This window comes from Ascaphus truei, chromosome 8 (genome assembly GCF_040206685.1).
Source record: "Ascaphus truei isolate aAscTru1 chromosome 8, aAscTru1.hap1, whole genome shotgun sequence".
NCBI lineage: Eukaryota > Metazoa > Chordata > Amphibia > Anura > Ascaphidae > Ascaphus > Ascaphus truei.
The window spans coordinates 64,533,630-64,556,522 of NC_134490.1; the positions used below are offsets into that span (position 1 = coordinate 64,533,630).

At 42.9% G+C, this 22,893-nt stretch overlaps 1 protein-coding gene across 1 annotated transcript in view; it reads right to left on the minus strand.

Moving 5' to 3' along the window:
- ZMAT4 (zinc finger matrin-type 4) overlaps window positions 1-21,823 on the minus strand; it is a 207,368-nt gene extending 185,545 nt beyond the window's left edge. Inside the window, exon 1 of the mRNA XM_075612366.1 lies at window positions 21,491-21,823. Coding sequence (XP_075468481.1) covers window positions 21,491-21,571 — 81 coding nt within the window. The 5' untranslated portion in view covers window positions 21,572-21,823. The remainder of the gene's footprint in view (window positions 1-21,490) is intronic.
- Window positions 21,824-22,893: the final 1,070 nt, after the last annotated feature.

Below are 22,893 nucleotides of genomic sequence, written 5' to 3' on the forward strand. Positions count from 1 at the left end.
TGCGTCACTCCTCTGTGAGACCTTTTGTTTCTTGCCACCCCTCATGTCAGAGGATGGTGGAGTGTTAGTGGGTGAAAGTGGGGACACAAACGTGTTCTCCACACACAAAAAAAGAAAGCAGAAAAGGCACGTGAAACACCACCCAAGTTTCAAGGGAACAATCAAACATTGAAAAAAAATGCCTGTAAAAAATATATTTTTTTTGATAGCAATTACTAAGATTTAGCCCAGTAGACATATCACTTCACTGCCATTGGGTGTGCACTGGGGCAGAACCTGGAGATGTTAACTTCAGTCCAATTCTGCAAAAATGGATTCATTTCACTTCCTTTGAAACGGAAACTCTAATATATCCAGTGGGCTGGTAGTGCCTCTTCGGGTCAGTGCTGCATTGGTACGATGAATGGCAATTATATCATCACTGCTTCAGATTACCAAGAGAACAATAATCATTTTTCTGGATATTAGGCAACTAATTACTACGTAATTTCGTGCGATTGAATACTAATGAGTGAAATTTACCATGAGTATCAACGCTTGATTTTTCCAGTCCCGAGGTTTTTATTTTCATGTGTTTTGAAGTGTGACATTGGTTCTGGCAGTCGCTAACTTGGGATCTAATTCAATTTTCCTAATTCACTTCATTTTAGTGACAATTGTAAAATCTTTGTGTAGCTTATATACCAGTGTACAGGAATACACGCAGAGCATTGCAGAGTACTGCAAAGAAGAGAATCAAGTATATCTATAAGCCGCTCATGTTACATCTCCAGTTTAAATTAAACCAAAAATGAACATGCTGCATGTGATTAAAGGACCACTTTTCCAAGTCTACTCAAAATTGCAGTCCCTTGTAAGACCAAAATGATGTCCAATTAAAGATTTAATGGTGGGAAAAAAATCAGACAAGTATTTTTAAAGAACGTCTGAGACGTGGAGATGCATGCAAATGTCTAACAATGTACAGGATACCTTAGTTCCTTTATTTTCTGCTGTTTGTTCATCTTACTGCATGTTAAGTATCTCACTCCCTCTCTTTTTCCTTTGCTGCTCGCAGGGACTCCAACAGCAATGCCAGAGATAAGGATTGCAATGGAACCAGGCCCCAGTCGGCACGCTGAGCTGGAGGTTGAGGTTTGGACCGAGCAGGCCCAGGTGGGTTCTAAGATAAGGAGGGGTGCATGCGTACATTTGGTTTTTATTTTTCATGGGGGAAATATGATAGAAAGCAGCCCTCTCTCTACCTCTGAATCTCAATTGTAAATGAAAACTTTCAAACTTTACTTGAAATAATTGCACCCATTTTGTACCATCTAATATAAAAGATTTAGGGGGAAATTCAAAATAGTCTAAAGTCCCACTGACGTTAATGGAGGTATTTGGCCAATAACGGTGTGATCAGGCTCTTCAGAGCATACTGAATAAGGCTCAAAGACGTTTAGGGCCATATTTACTAAGTGGGGTTACTACTTAAGACATCTTTCATGCTGGACAACACCTTACAGCCATTCATTCTGTGCCCAGGACATACTTGAAAACAAGCTGTAACTCTCAATGTATTACTTCCTGGTAAAACATTTTATAAATAAATAATTCACTTAACTCAGTCATACAGTGCCATGTGTACGAAGCCGTGTTGGGAAGGTGTAATAAGGAGTAACACTGCTTAGTCAACATGGCCGTGTTATTAGCCCTAAATGGGACTGTATCTTTAAGGAAGAAAACACCGATAATACTGTGGCAGGACAGCCTGTGGCCGAGGTTAGACAATAGTCCACACGTGTAGTTTCAGGTTAAATCAAATGTTGAGTGGTTTTATTTCTCCACAGCATAACTAAACATGTGGGCACACTGTCCCGTTAAGGCAACACAAAAGCAAAATAACATCTACTCACATTGGGAGAACTTACTAACAATCCAAGCCCTATCTATCAGGCTGGCTGGCTATGTCCAGTTACCAAGCCTTTAACATACACCACAACAGTCAGGAAACAATATTAACAGTTCTTACTGTGGTTTAGAGAGAGTTGTGAATCCATCTGCATAGCAGCTTATCTAGGATAGCTCTGTAGAATGAGACAGCCACCTGCTTACAAGCATTGGCTTCCTTATATCTCATGCTGGTTGTCAGGTGTGTCTACTCACTTCCTTATTACCCAACCATTCATCCTGGGTTAACCTTCTGAGTGCTGGATGCAGGCCTCAGATATATGTTTCCCAGGCATAACTATCAGTAACTGACTTCTCCCTGTCACAAATACCTACATAAAATTCCAGACAATAAGAAGCACTGCTGGCCCAATGCAGGGGTGCACAAATTGGGGGGGGGGTGCAAGATTTTCCGGGGGCGTGGCTGTTGCAGAAGCCCCTCGCTCTTCCCCAAGGCATTTAAGTAAAATGCCAGGGGATCGCATGAGGCCTCTGCAACTTCCCTTACCTTGTCTTTGGCGACACATCGCCATGGCAATGCAGCGTGAAATGACACCGCGTGCGGGTAGCGCGAGCAGAGGGGACAGTTTGTGCACCCCTGCCCTAGTGCATGCACGGACTCCTAAAAACCAACAGAGAAACCAACATCTGGGGGACAACTCGCTGTCTCCATTAGAGAGCAGGGAACAGCTGACACCAGCACCCCATATTCTGCCAAGCAACGTGTGCTGAGGGCATGTGGTGTCTGTTGCAAGAGCTTTATCCTCTGCATTGTTATACAGCACATCTTGTTCATTTTCACCGTGGCTCATATTTTCCAATTTGAACATAATCTGCTGCTTTGAAGAACCCCACTTAGGGACATAAATTGGAGATCCGGTAAAGTCAAGCATTTTATTAGTATAATAGAAGAGTAGTGTATCAGTATGTTAGTATAATAGTAGAGTAGTATATCAGTATATTAGTATAATAGTAGAGTAGTATATCAGTATGTTAGTATAATAGTAGAGTAGTATATCAGTATGTTAGTATAATAGTAGAGTAGTATATCAGTATATTAGTATAATAGTAGAGTAGTATATCAGTATATTAGTATATAATAGTAGAGTAGTATATCAGTATATTGGTATTCATTAGTATTTTTAACAAGTTTTAACTGCAAAAAAGTGCAATCAAATATAGCAAAAAAAGGTAAATTAAATAATTTGCCCTACTTGCTGCTTCTGTTAGGGTTAGACCGTGGATATACAGGCGATCCGTGGCCTATGGAATGGGGAGGGGAAAGACACGACGGGGAGGCGTGGCGGAGGAGTGCCCTCATTGTCCAAACCGCTCACGTGACTCGGCCGTCACGCAACAAAATCAAATTACTTTGTCTTTCCGGGAATCGCGCGTTCTATGGCCTTCCTCATGAAGCTACTGCCTTTTGTTTGCACCGCACGCGAAGTCGCATGGACTATGGACGCAGCCTAAAGTTAGCATGTAATACCTAATTTCCAAAATAATGTAGTAGCAATTCCACAATTTCAGCATGTTTTTAGATTACAGTTCCTGCCCCAAAAAAAATATTGTGCAGAATATTTCTCAGTAAAGTGAAGACAAAGGAACATTACAGACAATTTGAGAAATTAAAGTTAGCGGAACTGTATTGTTAATTCACGTCTAACACCTGCACATAGCGTGAAGAACTACAATTTCAGACTCGATCTAAAAACTGTGGCATGAAATACAGGATACAGATTCTTTCTGCTGAGATGATACAATGTATCTGTACCATCCGCAGTTATACACAGCTTGCCCTAAGTACGGGGCGCAGAATACGTGACATGCACAGTTATATTGTAGCTCACACTGGTCCTTTCATGTGCTTCCAATCCCTCTCTACAAAGTTATGGAACGTGACCACTTTTCCTGTTATCCACTGTGCAGTGACGGAAGTGCAGTGAATGCAGGTATATTAACATTGTTTAGTGCACACTACAAGAGTCAAGTAATATTTTCCATTGCTCTTAAAGCAGCAGTCCAAGTTGCCGTTTTTTTATTTTTATTTTAATATTGGCATCAATACAATCCACACATTGATAAGTAATTGGCTAAGTTGACGATCGATCGGTGAAGATTCGGCTCAGGGGTTCACTAAATGGCTGTCAGTGCCAGTGTCAGTGCAGCAGAAGAGGATCAAAGATGCAAAGTTCTGTGAGGAAGATCATGTGACCAGGCAGTCATTAGATACAATTGGTGCCCTGCTAGAGACGGCATGGCTCAAAAAAGTGTGTGCCAGAGTCTGTTTCAGAAGAGGAAGGGGGTTTGATTTTGTAAATTGTTGCTATAGAAACAAAAAAATGCTTGTTACATTATAATACATTCAAAAATGTCATTTAGAGTTGTGGTTTTTTTTGTTTTTTTAAATGCTACAAGTATTTTCTCATAGTACAGAACTGATTTATTAAAAAAAAAAAACATGTAGGATATTGCTTGGTCTGCAGCTTTAAATGTTTCAAACACACTGGGACATATGTATAATGAAAGATACACACAAGCAAGAATAAACCGTATGTTTTCCAACAAATGCTGGTAACCATTCAGCTCCAACAATTAATCATCTGAAGAATTTGATTTGAAATGTGTAACTCATGTTGCTGGAGGAGTCTTCAACAAACTGAGGACCTCTGGCTAAAAAAAGGGTGAAATATACAGAATATGGCCATTTATGTGCAACGCAGTCTTCTGCTATAAGGTATCTATGGCACTGGAAGACCTTGCAGCCCATTCATGTCATCCAGCGCCAAGAGGTCTCTTGTGGCAGAAGACGGCTTAGTAAATATCAGGGCCGCAGACAGATTTCCCGGGGCCAAGGACTAGAGTTACGACCGTGGCCCCCCCTACCCGTGTCGGCAGTCTTGCAAGCCCCCCCTCTATTTACCCCCGTCTTCCCATGTATTGCTCTCCCCCCTGCCTCACTCTTACCCCCTCTCCCCCCCTCTCTGACAGCCCCTCTCTCCTCTCACTCCTCCCCCCCCAATCCATCAATTACCCCACTGTCCCTCAATCCCCCCCATATCACACTCATTCCCTTCCCCCCCTGGCCACACACACACACACACAATACCCCCCACAATAATTACCTCCCACAAAATACATACCAAAAATCCCCACCCCCCAAATACATACAAAACACCCACCACACCCTCCCCCCAAATACAACCCTCACCCCCAAACACATACAAAAAAAAATTCCCATCCCCCAAATACATACAACCCCCGCCTGCCTCCACACACACACACACACACACACACACACACACACACACACACACACACACACACACACACACACACACACACACACACACACACACATACACACTCCCCAAATACCTGCAACCCCCCAAATAATTTTTTTGCCATGTGCTGGGTCTCTCTCTCATGCCGGTGCAAATTCAAAGAGGCCCGGTGTGCGCCGAAGTCAAAGGCTCAGCATGGGACAGTGTCAGTGAGGGAGGCCCGCAGCTGGGGAGAGCTGGGTCCCGGCGGCAACGAGAGGACCGACAGCCAGACCCCGGCTCTCCCCAGCTGCGGGCCTCCCTCACTGTCCCGCGCAGGGCCTCTGACGCCGGTCGCTCACCGCAATGTGAGTGAGGCCCCCAGAGCTGGGGAGAGCCGGGGCCGGCAGCAACCAGAGGACCGGCAGCCGGGCAGAGAAGCTGAGCCCGGGCCAGAGATCGGGGCCGAACATGCAGCGCCGACCGTCCGAGCCCCCCACAGCCACCAGGCCCATGACACTTGTCCCAGCTCTCCCCCCTGTTGGTGACCCGGGTAATATTGGCAATAATGCTCACTGATACATTTGCTTGGCTGCTTTTCTACTTAAACACTGATAATTCCATAGTGTTACCCTATTCAGTGAAAGCAATAAAATTGTTAACTAAGGGATTCTGTGGAGTATGTGATTAGTACAACAGACCCTTTCAGTTAAAAAAAATGGTCAAGCTCCAATGGGTTTTTCAGCCTCAGGAGTCTTTTTACAAGCCAGTCACTCTCTAGCCCATCCACTGAAAAGAAAGGAGGCTTAGAAAATGCTATTCCACATCAAAGAATGAAGTGTGGTTTGCAAATTAACCTGAATTTGTTAATCCTTAAGTGCAAAGCAAATACAGCAGACTAATAAAATGCAAAGGTTTACTCTCCCAAGCTTTCTGCAGGCAATTCAACGGAGCCCCAAGGAACCACAGCACTGCAGCCCAGAGTGCTGAACTCAATGCTAAATGAACCAAAAACTCTCAACGCTGGTATCCTTGAAAGCAAATGGGCCAAGAGCAAGAGAAAGCACATTACTCCCAGTAGCCCTGTATCTACTGTTCCACTCCGATATAGCATTTCCCCACATCCCCATATGAACATACAGTAACAGGACTCATTAACTCAAATGTTGCTCTCTTCATTTTATAGCTATCCTTTTGTTTTATGTATGTTTGAGCCGAACACTTTTGTTGATTAGACTCTTTGATATGCAAATTACTTCTTCACAGTTTCACCCCAAAGTCAGAAGACCACAATTTTCTATTTGCTTTAAGCGACAGACGTTGGCTATTACCATCTGCCCTTCATCCTCTGTGATGCACTGTCAGCTGAACCTGATGGTAAATCTAATAAGAACAATCTGGTTTCATACACCGTACTTTATTTAATCAAAACTGGATTTAAAAATAAAAGGTTTTTTTTCCCAATCGTGGCCTTCAAAGATATGTAAAAAGTCACGTTGAAAACAGTATCATTTTGTATTAAATTAATGAAATGGGATTAGTCTACATCTTTTCTTCAAAGCTTATGCTCCATATTGCAAAAATCAATTCAAAATTGCAGTCAATACTTTTTGGATCATTTCCACATATCCGTAATCTAATCAATAATGTAACTGTTTTGCTAGCGTACAGTACGCTGCCCATCATCAGGATCTTTATGGATTTTAAATGTTTGTTGACTCAAATTGAAGTTTTAATGGGAAATTGGCAACTTCTGCCCAAAGTGATAGAGCATTAAAGAAATGACCACAAGAGATTCCTAGAGACAGAAGAAATGCTGGATTTTTTTAGATCTACCACACATAAATAAATATATTTATAATGTAAGAGGTTTAACTGGAGCTTGGTTATATATACACATTTATCTAACTTTTGAAGTTAGAAATGAAAAACAACGCTCTTAGGTTACAAAAACACAAGGGCATAACACAGGCAATGCACTAAGGAGGCATACTGATACCTAATAAGTAACGGTGTGGTTTAACCAGTGTAAGAGGCCAAAGTAGCATTTATAGGGTTTTATGAGAACAAATATGTGGGTGCCCCTTTTCAACTTATTGATAAGACATGTTTTTTTGGGTGATGTCTAGTTCTGGAGGTTATTACTGTAGAACATCATAGAGAACTTGGGTACTCTCTACAGGAAGGCTTAGCAAACGTAATCACAGTAAAATTCTGCCAAGAAAGACTTAAAAGGAAGGTGGGGGATCTCAGAACAAGTAACACTAATGTAGGTGGGAGCATGCTCCAGAGAAAGGGACATGCTAGTGCTGGTGGACAGCTTGGGGTGTCAATGAGAAATAATGTGAAAGATTTACAACTTCACTGAAAGGGTAGTGAATGTATGGAATAGCTAGTACCTGCTTGGAGCATGTACTAAAATTGAAAATGCTTTAGATACGCTCAACTGCTTGAATTTAGTGGAGTGTATGGCACAGTAAGTACAAGAAATGGGTGCACTAGATGGATCCAATGCTTTTTGTACGCAGTTAACATTTTTGTATGTATCGTCATGCCTAGGAGAGCAAACCCAGGTACAAAATAAAATCACAGAACAAAAAAATGCTCCTTGTTATTTCCTGTAGGAATTTTCCAAAACGTTGCTTATCTCACCTTGGTTCTTTGAGTTAATTTCCTAGCCACTCATTCAGACATTCAAATGACCTCAAGGTCATCAACACACCATGTTCAATTTAGACATCACATAACCAAAGTAACTGAAAAAGATCCTTCATTTACTGCCGCCCGTACGCCACATTCTACCTCCGTTGCCTGACCTCTCGAAAGAAAAAAAGTGTATGCAGGATGGGCAGAAACTCATTTGCATGGTATATAGATAACGCCAACATAAACCGCACTCTGAATATGAAATTACATTTTGCAACTACAATTGCTTTGCAAATTAACTTTGCTGTTTTCTACCTTCCCCTTGAAATGTTATAGCATTAAGGTTGAGCAGGAGGTATACATGCAATGCAGAGCAGGACTGTAACTGTTCATTAGATTTAATCCACTCAGGTAACTTCATTTTTGCTTGATGTTAAATCATATTTAAAATTGAGCTTTGGGGGGAAAAAAAAAACTTTATTAGCATGACACTGATTTCTCCACATTTAGGTTCCTGGGAAGAAAATGTATGTACAAAACAAGGCTGCAGAGAAATTGGAGGAGAATCTGGAATGTAGATCAGCTGAAACAGACGGATGAATATGATGATTTCATATCCTTCATACCCATCTGTGTTTTTTTTTTCTTCTTCTAGTATTGTTTGCCCTTTCTTGTTTTCCAAGGACTGTGTTAAAGTGACAGTTCATGTTCAACCTCCCTTACTTCTCTTCCACTCAGAAATTAGTTTTCTGCACTGTTTGTCAATGTTTAATACGAGTTTACATTTCATTACAAATAAAGGGCTTGGGCCTAAAATGTTGATTTTTAAGCACTCTTGAAACTTCCTAAAACCATTAATTTTATTGTGATGGAGGGCATCATTCTTTGATTGATCAAATTGTTTATCTGTTATTGTCATGCCTGAATTAGCAGTTTTTCCCGTTCTGCTTCACTCTACACATATTCATTATGTTTTTGCACACCACATCCTTTCTTTTGGGTTCCACAGCTTACATCAAATGTCCTCGCCCGCTCGCCCCGGGCGTGTGCATTTGGCTCGCAGGCGATCCGACTTGGCCGCCTAATCAGCGCACACGGTTTTAGCTGTCCCTGCAACTGTCTTCTTCCTCTGCTTGGCGGAGCAGATGCGCGCTGAAAAAAATTGAGACCCTTCCCCCCTACCTGATTGGTTGATGATGTGTTTTGACGCGCAGCCAGGTACTATATCAGTGTGCGCATGTCAGCCTGCCCTTCCTTTTAGAGCCGTCGGACGTCCTGCACGGAGCACGTGAGTAGTGGCAGTGATCTTGTTAATTAACCCCCCAGAAGTGAAAACTTGTCCTGTTAATACCCTTACCACGTGTTTCGCTCCCGCCGACTTCCAACGATGGCTCTGCGGCCCGGCGGCACCCCCACATTGTACTGTGGTCCCTGCTGCTCCCGTGTGCTGTGTGTGTTTGTGTGTAAGTGGCAGTGTGTGTGTGTGTGTGTGTGTGTGTGTGTGTGTGTGTGTGTGTGTGTGTGTGTGTGTGTGTGTGTGTGTGTGTGTGTGTGTGTGTGTGTGTGTGTGTGTGTGTATATATTTAAATACAAATCTTAATTAGAGATGTGCAAACATGTTTGTGAGCTTTCTTTTTAAAATTTGCCAGACTATATTGAGCTAAAAAAATAATTGCGAATTCAGTCTTAACAAGAATGAGCCATCTAGACCCTGATATAGGGCTTTGTCGTAGGACAGAGAGCCTTAGTTAGCAGAGTAACCTGGGAAATAAGCTGATTTAAGTGCACAATAAGACTATTTCCCAGGTATCTTCGGTGTATTCCGAGGTGTTTCTCCCCATGTTGAATAGAAGAGTGTTTTGGGAGGTATATATCAATGGACATTACTCCCCTTACCCTCCCCCCTCCAGTCCAACCCTCTGCCACCCCCTCCCTCCACCTCTCTCTCCCCAGCCCCTCCCTATCCTCTCCCCCTAAACCTCACCCCCTCCTCCCCATCTTTCCATCTCCTCTCCCTCCCTCTTTCATAATGTTGTGGTCCCTCCCTCTCTTTTCTCCCCCATAATTGTCTTGACTCTAATAGTGCTCTACCTTACTTTCCCAAACAACGCCATAACTATCATATTTGTGACGGTGAATGGGTAACCAGGCCATAAAGATATTATGCATGGCTGGTTACCTCTGAACCCTACTTGTGGGTTTAGAGTGTCAGCTCTTGGACTCATAGGTTGTACTTGAAATGTATGCGATTGTGCAACGATAAGGTATTTACAGTAGGTGTGTTTTACCTTTTCAGGAGTGCTTTCCAGGAGTGGAGATTCACAGGCTATGAGTTTCAAGGGGGGTTTTGGGGACATATAGGCACAGACCTCTGGTCACAATCCTCCCTTGAAAACAGTTACGCCAAGTTCCCTGCTTCAGCACAGACCAGAAAGGTAAAAGAGGCATAGGGATGTGAGGTGTCCCTGACACAGTCATGAGGTCCCTAGGTTAAGGTCGATACTCATTTAATGCCCAGTTCACCCAGAAGCTGTATAGGGCATGACTCACCACTAAGTTCCCTGCTTCAGCACAACCCAGAAAGGTAAAAGGGGCATAGGGATGTGAGGTGTCCCTGAAACAGTCAAGGGGTCCCTAGTATAAGGAGGGATGCCCAGCTAATGCCCAGATCACCCTGAACCCAGTATAGGAGTTCAGGGGGTGCTCCAGTTATATATAAGACTTTTGTTAAGGTTTTGTTAGAGTCTAAAAGTCAGGTTTTGCAGAGTGTGGGGCATATGGCTAGTGGGACTAAAACGTTCTCATTCTATCCCTCATCACCAAAAAGACTTAGAAATTTTAGCATCATAAAAGTGTAAGGTTTATACCTTATTAAAGTAAGGTTCAGGGGGTGTTATACTGTATGCATAAAAATCCATGCATAGTAGACCAAATTTCTACCCCGCCTTCTAGCTTCAAAGGCAATGCAGGATATGGAGGTGTCAAGACCATATGGTAGCAAGGAGGTGCAGGGGAACGGCCCAACAGCCATATGGGTTCTGGCAGACTCTGCGGAGCCTGCTCTGCAGATATCCATGTCCCTTTCTCTGACATCATCAGCCACATGAGCCCTGCTTTGATTAGCTGCTGAGAAATTTCTCAGGCTTTTTGATTGGGCTGTAGGTTTTCTGTGAATGAACCTGAGAGGTTTTAAAAACCCTTACGCAGCTCAGATTTTCAGTTTTCTAAGGGTCTTCTAAATTACTTTTACGTTTTATAAGGAGTTTTCTAAGGTTCTCTAAAGTTTTCTAAGCAGCAAGTGAATTTCAGCCCCTTTGGAGAGAGAGGGGGGCTGTGGGTTTGGGACTGCAGGGTGATTCTAGTTCCAAGACTTTTTAGGGTAAGCGCTTGAATGATAAGCCCTACACCTAGGAAAGTACAGTTTGTTTTTAACCCCAATTCCCCAAGTAAGTGTGTCTTTTTACTGTGAGTTGTATAACATTGTGTGTTCGCCTTTTCCTGTGAATAAATGTACAATTTATTTCATTAACTCGTTTTGCTCAGTGAAATGATCCTGGTATAAAGGTGCAATTGCCTGGTCCCCCGGGACAATGTTGCCTTTAACAAAATGAATATGGGAAGTAAAACTGTTTATAAAAGAGGTACCAGCACATACACCTTTTATAAACTGTGTGCTGACCAAACCCTTTAATAAAAAATCTAAATGTATATATCTGAACGTATATATACACACACACACAAAGTAAAAACACCAAGATCAAATATTAAACGCATATATAATAAAATGCAGAATTATAATTATTTTGTTAAGTATTTATATATAGGTGCTGGTGAAAAAATAACAGCCGACATTAAGATACTGTTCTGAATTTTCCGTCTCATACACAGCAACACAAAGCACATTTACCTAATTACATATTGCATCAAGCATTGTCCTTTATTTGTTCTCTAAGTGTCACGTATTTGACCTTTAATTATTGAGCAGAAATGGTTATGGAATAATTGTTCTGTTAATCAAACAATTAGTTGTGTGGACAAAACCAGAAAATACTCGTGTGCTCTATTGGACTAAAAATAGAACTGGACACTGATGTTGTGTTCCATAACATTTCAAGCACACATCCCCGGTCTTTGGATAATGGTTAAAAAAATACATATATGACAACGTAGGCCTGGGACATAGTACGGTGAGCCTTGCTGAGCCGTGCTGAGCAAATGCACTTACCCCCTGCATCTGTCATCAGCGCGGCTTTAGCAGCCGCTTCCACATGCGTGAGGAGGCTCGGGTATTTTGGAGAGACAGGCAAATTTAAAATTTGCCGCTCAGGGAAGCGGAGGAGTGATCACGTGACCGCTCACATCCAATGGGAGCGGGGGACTAGCCCCGCCTCCCGCCCGCCTCCGATTCACCTCCCGACACGCCTCTGGCCTGCCTCCTCCCCGCCTACGCACCGTCCCCAAAGCGCGCTCACTGCCTCGCCTGCCAGGACACAAAAAAGCTCCAGTTTGAGCAGGCGAGGCAGAGCAGGAGCGCTGATCAGCGCGGCCCGAGGCCGTATAAAGATGAATAGATAGGAAAAGGCCACACACTCTTAGAATAGTAGCAGATAACAGTACTGAGGACCTCTGTGCACAGCAAGAGATTCAAAGTTCATAGGAGACAGAATTGCTGAAGAGATATTGTTAACAGCACTGGACACAGGTGTAAAGTATCAAATAGTGGTTTATTGATCCATATCCCAGAGGGATCAATAACCCCTTATTTTGCAGTTTGCACCTGTGTGCTGGTAATAATATCTCTTCATGGATTATTTTCTCCAAGAACGTACAAAGAAGCAGATTATTTTTCATATGTGTAAACCTCTCAGAGCACTTCAGCTGAATCATGTGACATTTAAAAACACTCCTTTATATATTCCGATCATTTTTGCACCATGCCTGTGAGCTTGTGAAAGAACTACTGTACCTCTGTCCCTTTACAAGCAGGATGTGGGAAAGGCAAGCAGGTAAATATAACATTGCCAATTGTTCTGAGCATCAATTAGTAAAGTGAGAAAAAAGCTGCATGTAACAATTGTAAAAAATAATATTAACAATTGCCCTTCTCCTCAATTTCCGAGTAGCACCCTCTCTATCCACCTTTAAAACCCACCTTAATATAACAATAATAATAACATGTTCTTGTATTGTTTACGCAACACTTTACAGAGACATTTTGCAGACACAGTCCCTGCCCTGTGGAGCTTACAATCTATGTTTTTGGTGCCTGAGGCACAGGGAGATAAAGTGACTTACTCAAGGTCACAAGGAGCTGACACCGGGAATGGAACCAAGTTCCCCTGCTTCAAACTCAGTGCCAGTCAGTGTCTTTACTCACTGACCCACTCCTCTCATAAACCTTACCTTAAAACACACCTGCTTAACGAAGCATATGAGTAGCTCCATGGCTGATACTTTACACCTCATACATAAACCTTGGCCCCCTGCAGACGCACTTACCAGAACGCCCCCCTACTGTCTCTATATGTTCTTCCTTCTTATCAATTAGATTGTAAGCTCTTTGGAGCAGGGACTCCTTTTCCTAAATGTTACTTTTATGTCTGAAGCACTTCTTCCCATTATGTGTTATTTGCATTATTTGTATGATTATCACGCGTATCATTGCTGTGAATCGCTTTGTACATTAATGGTGCGCTATATATATACTAGCTGAGAGACCCGGCGTTGCCCGGGATGAGAACCCCTAATAAGTGTTTGGTGGTGGTGTGAATCTTGGGTGGGTGGGGGTGTGTGAATCTTGCTAGAGGAAAGAACATGTTACAGGAGAGAGAAAGGAGGGGCAGGTATTCCCCAACCTGCCCCTCAGGCCTGATTGCTTCTTCCTCCCGCGCATTTTAGATCTGTGCGCTCACCCCCTCGGGACCGGAGAGAGGATGTCCCTTGTGTCCTTGGAAGTCTCACTGAAGCTGCACAGACATGTGGCCAAGAGCCAAGACTGTGCAAGGTCAGAAACGACGAATCAGAGGGGCGGGAGAAGGTCACCATATTTATTACAGGCTGACCAATGTTTTCTCCACTGTACTCACCCCTAACACTCTCCTCCTGGTAACTCACTCTGCGGCTCCAGCTTGGTCAGTAGGGGCTGTGCACCAGTCAGTGCGGGAGGGGGGTGTGACCGGATGGTGAGTAATGTGATGGGGGGGGGTCGCTGGACGGATGACAGAGTGTAAGTAGCGGTGGCACCGGAGGGGGGAAGGGTAGGGGTGAGGGGGCAGTTGTTTGTGGGGTGGGTTGGCATTTGGGTGTCAGCACTGGAGGGTCTACGTGAGGGGTGTGTGTGTGTGACCGGACAGTGTATGGTATGCTGGTGGGTGACTGCACCGGGCGGTGTTGGTGAGGGGGGGGCGGGAGCGGGGGGGTTAACGGGGTACCGGACGCTGTGCGTGACACACAGGGCTGGACGGTGTGAGTAGTGTGCAGGGGTGAGGGGGGTGGTGTTGGGTCGGAGGGGGCACGCGGCAGCGCACGGTACCTGAGGTGGTCTAGTCCGCAGGGGAGGTGAGAGCAGGCGGTGAGGTAGTGATAATAATAATAATAGCATGTTCTTGTACAGCGCTGCTAATGGTACGCAGCGCTTTACAGAGACATTTTGCAGGCTGAGGTCCCTGCCCAGTAGAGCTTACAATCTATGTTTTTGGTGCCTGAGGCACAGGCAGATAAAGTGACATGCCCAAGGTCACAAGGAGCCGACACCAGGAATTGAACCAGGCTCCCCTGCAGCAATCTCAGTGTCAGTCAGTGTCTTTACTCACTGAGCCGCTCCCTCTCCCATGTGTTTGTTTTGAGAGTGTGCCAGTGGGGTAGGTGTGGTCAGCGAACCACGCAGGCCAATAAGAGGTGTGCGGGGGCGGGGGCGGGCCACGGACCAATCAGATTGGCCAGAGGAGGTGACAGACCGATGGACCAATCAGAGATATATATATATATATATATATATATAATATATATATATATATATATATATATATATATATATATATATATATATATATATATATATATACACACACACACACAGACATACATACATACATACATACATTTTTGCCTGCCTGTTATCATTCCAGGATTCCCCTGCTCCCAGAAATGTGAACCTTCTTGCCATTCAGGCAGCTGATAAGGGTTACCTTAATAGAACACACCAGTGTTTAGAACACATGCCTTCCAGTGACATTGCCATTTCTGATTGGGGCACATGTGACAGGTATGAAGGGGGGGGGGGGGCACTTAAAAGTTGCTACATTTTTTTTTAGAAGCTGAAGCTTTGTCAAGTAACGACTGACAAGCCCTTAGTTTACATCAATAAATAAAAAAAGAAGAAATAACCTAAAGGGCGAGAAATACATTTTTGAACTTTAACGAGTTCCATTCATTTAGATAAGATTGGATGATTCAGGTAGCGCATGCACGAAATATTACCTTTTGGGGTGGCTAACCCAACAGACAATTGGGCAATGCTATTATAAGGTAATATATCTTAATATATCTTAATAAAACACAATAATAATTTACATGTACACAGCACTGTCAGTGTATGCTGATCTGTAAATAGTGTAATACATGACAAATACAACCACCCCTATAAATCTTACTGTTTTGTATTACAATACACAGAGGCAATGTGACCTCAGACATGTATATTCCCCCTAATTTTACTAAATAGCAAACCGTCACTTCCTTATTAATTAAATATCAACCATTGTGGCCACAAACACAATCCCTTTATGTATATATTACCTTCCAATAACACAAAGGGAAGTCACATAACATTAGGGTAGGTGGTGAGGCACCTTTAAGTAGAAGAGGATATAATCTTTGGAAACTTGCAATATCCTGCTTTAGGTCACTTTGTTTCCAGGAAAGGTTAAACAAGCCCCCAAACGTGGTGCCTGGGTGAAACGTTATATAAATGTTAGGGAACTAAGATGTAAAAAGGCAGAAATGTAACCCTTTAGCTGTGAGAAGGCCCTTCCACACATTCAGCTCAATGCATTCATGCTCTGCACGAGCGAAGGGGTTAATAATGATAGTAATAACACATTCCGATCTTCATCGCATATTATATACACAGTTCCCTTTATTTTATATTGTTCGCTTCTACTGTAAAGTGCTACATGATTGGTGCTATTAAATACACATACAAATAAGAATATCAATAATAACTTTTCTCAATATATATATATATATATACATGTAGAGGTATCAGTACCGTGTTAGCCGAGCTTTAATAATCAAAAAATAAATAGATGATACCGTTCTGTGGCTAACGAAATGCTTTTATTTGTGCGAGCTTTCGAGATACACTGATCTCTTCTTCCGGCGATGTTACAATGAATGAAGCAAGGATAACTTAAAAACAGTGTCTCTTGGAATGTTATCTGTGCTTCTCCTTCCCCCGGTGTGGATGTGTTTTATGGCTAGAGGTGTCAAAGGGTAACTGAAAGCAAGTGAAGAAAGAGTGTGTATGTGTATCAGTGTGAATAAAAATGAATGGAGAGCCCACAGTATAAACAGTGCTCTACACAAGGTGTGTGTGGAGTGAGAGGGATATAAATGGTGTGGGTGGGTGTGGAAATGTGAGAGTTTGTAGCACAACTAAAAGTGTGTGTGGATACTATGTGGTCCCTATTGGTGTATATGGATGGAAAAATAAGGAGTATTAGTATGTGTGAGAGACAGCTGTGTGTGCATACATATAGCACAGTATGTACAGACATGGCCTTTAGCGCTCATGGGAAGAGAGTTCGCTAGTGTCAGTAATGACTCATAAAATTTCGATCTCTGTTTAGGCCACTGCTAAGTGTCCCGAACAGTTGCATAAATTTGTATTCATGCAACCGTCTCTCTTTCGGGGTTTTAAGATTACCTTTGAGTATGGCAACCCTCAGATCGTTCATCTTATGGCCAGAGTCAGAGAAATGTTCGCCAACAGGACTGTCTCTTGTTCCGCGTGTGATGCTGTGGCGATGCAGGTTCATTCTCTTGTTTAGCCCCTGTCCTGTCTCACCTATGTAGTAGCAGCCCCCTGGGCATTTCATGCACATGATGAGGTACACGACATTGCTGGAGGAACAGGTGAACCCTCCTCTGATTTTGTATTCCCGATTCTTGTGTGGTATTTGTATTGTGTCCGCTGTGTAGAGCATTGCGCAGGTTTTGCATCTTGGGTCCTGGCATGGTTTTGTCCCGCATTCAGTTGTACTGCTGAATACTTTACTCCTCACCATAATATTCTTGAGATTATGGGGTTGTCTGTATGATAATAAGGGTGCTTCAGGGAAGACCTGTTGCAGTCTTGTATCTTCCTGGAGGATGGGTTGTAGGTACATGTATCTTCCTTATCGTATGGCTTGACTGTAGATGGTTGCATGTTTGGTGTGTGTCGGGTTGAATTTATTCTGACCCATAACTACTTCACATTTGGAAATGACACATACCTCCAGACAACCGGGACCGCTATGGGTACTCGGATGGCGCCACAGTATGCCAATCTGTTCTGCGCAAAACTGGAAAGTGACTTTCTGTCCACCTGTCACTTGAAACCCCTTACATACCTTCGCTACATCGATGACATCCTCCTGATTTGGACCTCTGGCGAACAGGACCTCCTACAGTTCTATGACAACTTCAATACTTTCCACCCGACCATCAACCTCAAACTCACCCATTCCCCGGATGAAGTACATTTTCTAGACACCACCATTACTATAAAGAACAACCAACTACAGACTTCTGTATACCGCAAACCTACAGACAGAGCCAGCTATTTGAGGGACAACAGCTTCCACCCGACACACACCAAACATGCAACCATCTACAGTCAAGCCATACGATACAACCGGATATGCTCCGACACAGCAGACAGAGACCAGCGGATTAAAGCCTTGAGATCAGACTTTATAACCCGTGGATATAACCACAGAATTGTAGACCAGCAAATTCACAAAGCCACCAGAATACCAAGAAGTGATCTCCTTGAATACAAACAGAAGGAGACAAGCGACAGGGTTCCTTTGGTGGTCACATATAACCCACACCTAGGAGACCTACGCAAGATCGCCAGGAAACTACAACCCATCCTCCAGGAAGATACAAGACTGCAACAGGTCTTCCCTGAAGCACCCTTATTATCATACAGACAACCCCATAATCTCAAGAATATTATGGTGAGGAGTAAAGTATTCAGCAGTACAACTGAATGCGGGACAAAACCATGCCAGGACCCAAGATGCAAAACCTGCGCAATGCTCTACACAGCGGACACAATACAAATACCACACAAGAATCGGGAATACAAAATCAGAGGAAGGTTCACCTGTTCCTCCAGCAATGTCGTGTACCTCATCATGTGCATGAAATGCCCAGGGGGCTGCTACTACATAGGTGAGACAGGACAGGGGCTAAACAAGAGAATGAACCTGCATCGCCACAGCATCACACGCGGAACAAGAGACAGTCCTGTTGGCGAACATTTCTCTGACTCTGGCCATAAGATGAACGATCTGAGGGTTGCCATACTCAAAGGTAATCTTAAAACCCCGAAAGAGAGACGGTTGCATGAATACAAATTTATGCAACTGTTCGGGACACTTAGCAGTGGCATAAACAGAGATCGAATTTTATGAGTCATTACTGACACTAGCGAACTCTCTTCCCATGAGCGCTAAAGGCCATGTCTGTACATACTGTGCTATATGTATGCACACACAGCTGTCTCTCACACATACTAATACTCCTTATTTTTCCATCCATATACACCAATAGGGACCACATAGTATCCACACACACTTTTAGTTGTGCTACAAACTCTCACATTTCCACACCCACCCACACCATTTATATCCCTCTCACTCCACACACACCTTGTGTAGAGCACTGTTTATACTGTGGGCTCTCCATTCATTTTTATTCACACTGATACACATACACACTCTTTCTTCACTTGCTTTCAGTTACCCTTTGACACCTCTAGCCATAAAACACATCCACACCGGGGGAAGGAGAAGCACAGATAACATTCCAAGAGACACTGTTTTTAAGTTATCCTTGCTTCATTCATTGTAACATCGCCGGAAGAAGAGATCAGTGTATCTCGAAAGCTCGCACAAATAAAAGCATTTCGTTAGCCACAGAACGGTATCATCTATTTATTTTTTGATTATATATATATATATATATATATATATATATATATATATATATATATAGTCATGGTATGGAGATTTGCACTCACGGTTTAGTTTAGGAGGCAGATGCTTGTCCCATACGTAGCATATAGACGTGTGGTAACCAGGGGATCCTGATGACCAAAGAAGACAGCACACTGCAAGGTTGATGTCAAAAAAGTGTATTGTGGAACACAAGGCCGCCAACGTTTCGGTCCTCACAACGGGACCTTCCTCAGGGCAGTGAGGACCTCTCTGCCCTGAGGAAGGTCCCGTTGTGAGGACCGAAACGTTGGCGGCCTTGTGTTCCACAATACACTTTTTTGCATCAACCTTGCAGTGTGCTGTCTTCTTTGGTCATCAGGATCCCCTGGTTACCACACGTCTATATATATATATATATATATATATATATATATATATATATATATATATATATATATATATATATATAGTTATACGTTACCGTTCCAAGGATTGGTAAACAAGAGACAGAGTGCTGTCTCTTGTTTACCAATCCTTGGAACGGTAACGTATAACTACATTCTCTATATGGGACGTGCACCTGTGGCTTACCAGCACCTATTGGAGTGCTAACTGCCTTATCTGACTATATATATATGAGAGAGGCCACGACAAATTCTAAATAAAAAACACTAGCCCAAAACAAAAAGTCACTCACCCCCCCAAAGAACCTCTCTCACCCCCCCTCACTAGTCTTACCAGCGGCGGCGTGCTGCGGCATCTTCCGCCATTTTCCTGGTTCTCCCCTGCAGCTCCTGTGAAAATTATGCCACATTGCCATGACAACAGAACGCTATGTGATGTGATGTCAAGATGCCGCGTGATGTGGCGTCCTGTTGTCGTTTGACGCAGCGCAGCCATTTTTACAGGAACTGCAGGGGAGACACTCAAGTTGCAGGAGAATGCCGGGAGATGCCGCACCCCGCAGCCATGCCCCCCCCCCCCCCCCGCAGGGAACACTCGACAGTGGGCAAAATGCACTCGCCCCAGGCGAGTGGGCGAGTGCAGTTGACGAGCCCTGTGTGTGTATGTATGTGTGTTTGTATGTATGCATGTATGTATTTATGTATGTATGTATGTATTTATATATATATACACACACACACACACACACACATAAAACAAAGATATCCAGGGCACTGAAATTTTCAAAAATAGGTCAAATCACTTCTCTTATCTCAGTAGTCAGGGCGCTAGCAGTGCAGCCAGGATCACCATCCAGCAACAAAAATATATATAACAAAAATCCAAAGAATACGCAGCACTCGCTGGTTAGTATCAATAGTAAAAAGTGTAATTTATATCACAAGCATCGGGGGTACAAACAAGACAGAATGGAGCGATGTTTCGGACCTCCAGGTCCTTTCTCAAGCTCCAGAGAAGTACCAGGAGGTCCGAAACATCGCTCCATTCTGTCTTGTTTGTACCCCCGATGCTTGTGATATAAATTACACTTTTTACTATTGATACTAAACAGCGAGTGCTGCGGATTCTTTGGATTTTTGTTAGATATATAAATATATATCTGTACATGGGATTTAAATGGGACTCAACTATTGAGGAAACCCCCAGGGGTATATTTTGAGGCACATGCAGAATTCTCATGCAAACTATAAACACTCCCCTGAGTTCAGCAATAGGATCAGGTGTGAAAACTTCCCATTTACATTTGCCAACAACCCACACTTCTTTTCTATTAAAAAAAAAAAATCAATACTATTTTGATGGATTTTCCCCTTTCTCCAAAACAGACACCTGTTTCCATTAAAAAATGTTACAGCTGCTCCCAGATAAAGGGTCTGAATGAGAGAACTTGTTTAGCTGTTGATAATTTGGAGCCAGCAGTTGGCAAAGAGAGAGGACCTCAGCACAGCCACTGTGTATCTTTCCCATATTCCCCTTCAGGGCTAAAACATCTTGCAGAACAGAGCCTTCTAGGAACTCCCCCAGCACTGGACAGGGTAAAGGGCCAGTCCCACCTGGGGTGTCACAACTAGAAGGCTAATGCTAGAAATCAGTTTTCAGATGTTGCAGCAGCTGCTGTGTCCTGTTACAGAATACATAGATGCTGCTTGCAGGGATCCCTGGATTTAACTGTTATGGGACATACCATACATCGAGACAACTAGCCTGTAATAAAGATAACGGTGTGCACCTACTTATAATAAACAAGGTGCTCTGCTGACTCCAGGGTCATCACTAGGAGATCCACCGGCTTTATGCTCAGTCACTGCTGGTTCCAACATCTACCCCTCCCAGTCCCTATACCCCCCCACCCTCTCTAGGGCTGAAGATATAAGAAGCAGGACTTACTGATCATGTTCCTGCAGCCATGTGATGCCGCTATATTAATGAATCTGCTCCATCCCAAACAAAGGATCCGGGGACCTGCAGGAAACTTACCTTAGCTAAATGTTTCCCTGCTGTTCCGATGAAGATCTTCTCCTGGTCTCCGATGTGTTTCCCAGCACACGCTGAATGCATCACATCGCTTAATATTCTGTTTGCTAGGATTCTCCTGCCTGGCTGTGGTCCTCCTTGCAATGTCACGTTGCTCAGTGCTGATCTGATTGATTTCCAGAGATGAGGTGAGATGCCTGAGCTGTTTGTGTTAAGCAAGAGAGGAGACCACTCTCTGACTCACCCTCCCAGACACACACACACTAGGGTCTGAGGGCTTCACATTACTCCTGCATCTTCTCAACTCACCATCCCCTCTGTGGGCTGAAACCTCAGGAGCAGAGCCCCTAGCAATGTGCAAGGACTCTTTCACTTTTTCATTGATGTCCTGAGATATGTAGGCAGCAAATGAGGATATATCTAAACACATATGGGGGAAAGACACCCTGAAAATACATGCAGCAAAGTGTCAATAAAAGAAAAAGAAAACAAAGGAAGGATGTTTGATGTCACATCTTATATTTTTTGCATATGCTGGAAAATATTTGTAGAACGCCAGATTTTTATATACATATATATATACACATACATATATACATATATATATAAATATATATATATATATATATATATATATATATATATATGTATGTATGTATGTATGTATGTATGTATATATGTATGTATGTATGTATGTATATATATATATATACATACATACCCATGACTACATCCAATATGACAAATTATATAGTTAAATACTTATCTGTCTCTTCTCATAAGTAAGGATAATTTAGTAAACTTATTTGGCCAAAGTATATTTAAGCTTGTAACCATGCCAAGGTATATATACTCCTTTTTACAGGTCCAACCTAACCAAAAATATGTCTGGTGGGTTTGGGTGGGGTGCTGGGTTTGGGTTCTGAGCTTACAGTATATATAATGGTTTTTGAGTTGTACAATGATGAATCACAATCTATATTCCCAAGTCATCACTGATGTCATTTAACCCTTACATTGCCAGAAGTGCTGATTACAAAAATTGGTTTAAAAAAAAAATGACCCATGGATAGGTGAAGCCTGGAGCTGCAGAATTAATTGTTTATACAATGTTTCCCCATCACATATTCCATTTACGCTACATAACTCTTGTTTGACTTGCTTCCAAGTATCTTGCAGTTGTTTTTTCTCATATGTCTATCAAAGTTCTCCAGCGTTGAGCTGACAATTTTATTGTCTGTTTCCTGCTCTTATTGATTTGAAGATTGTTGGGACATCTATTATCATGATATCCAAATACGCAACGTGTGTATACAATGACATTTTTATCCGAAGGATATTCTAACCACTCCTAGACCCACATCCACAGAGGTCCGCTAACTCAGTGCTAATAATGGACGTTATGT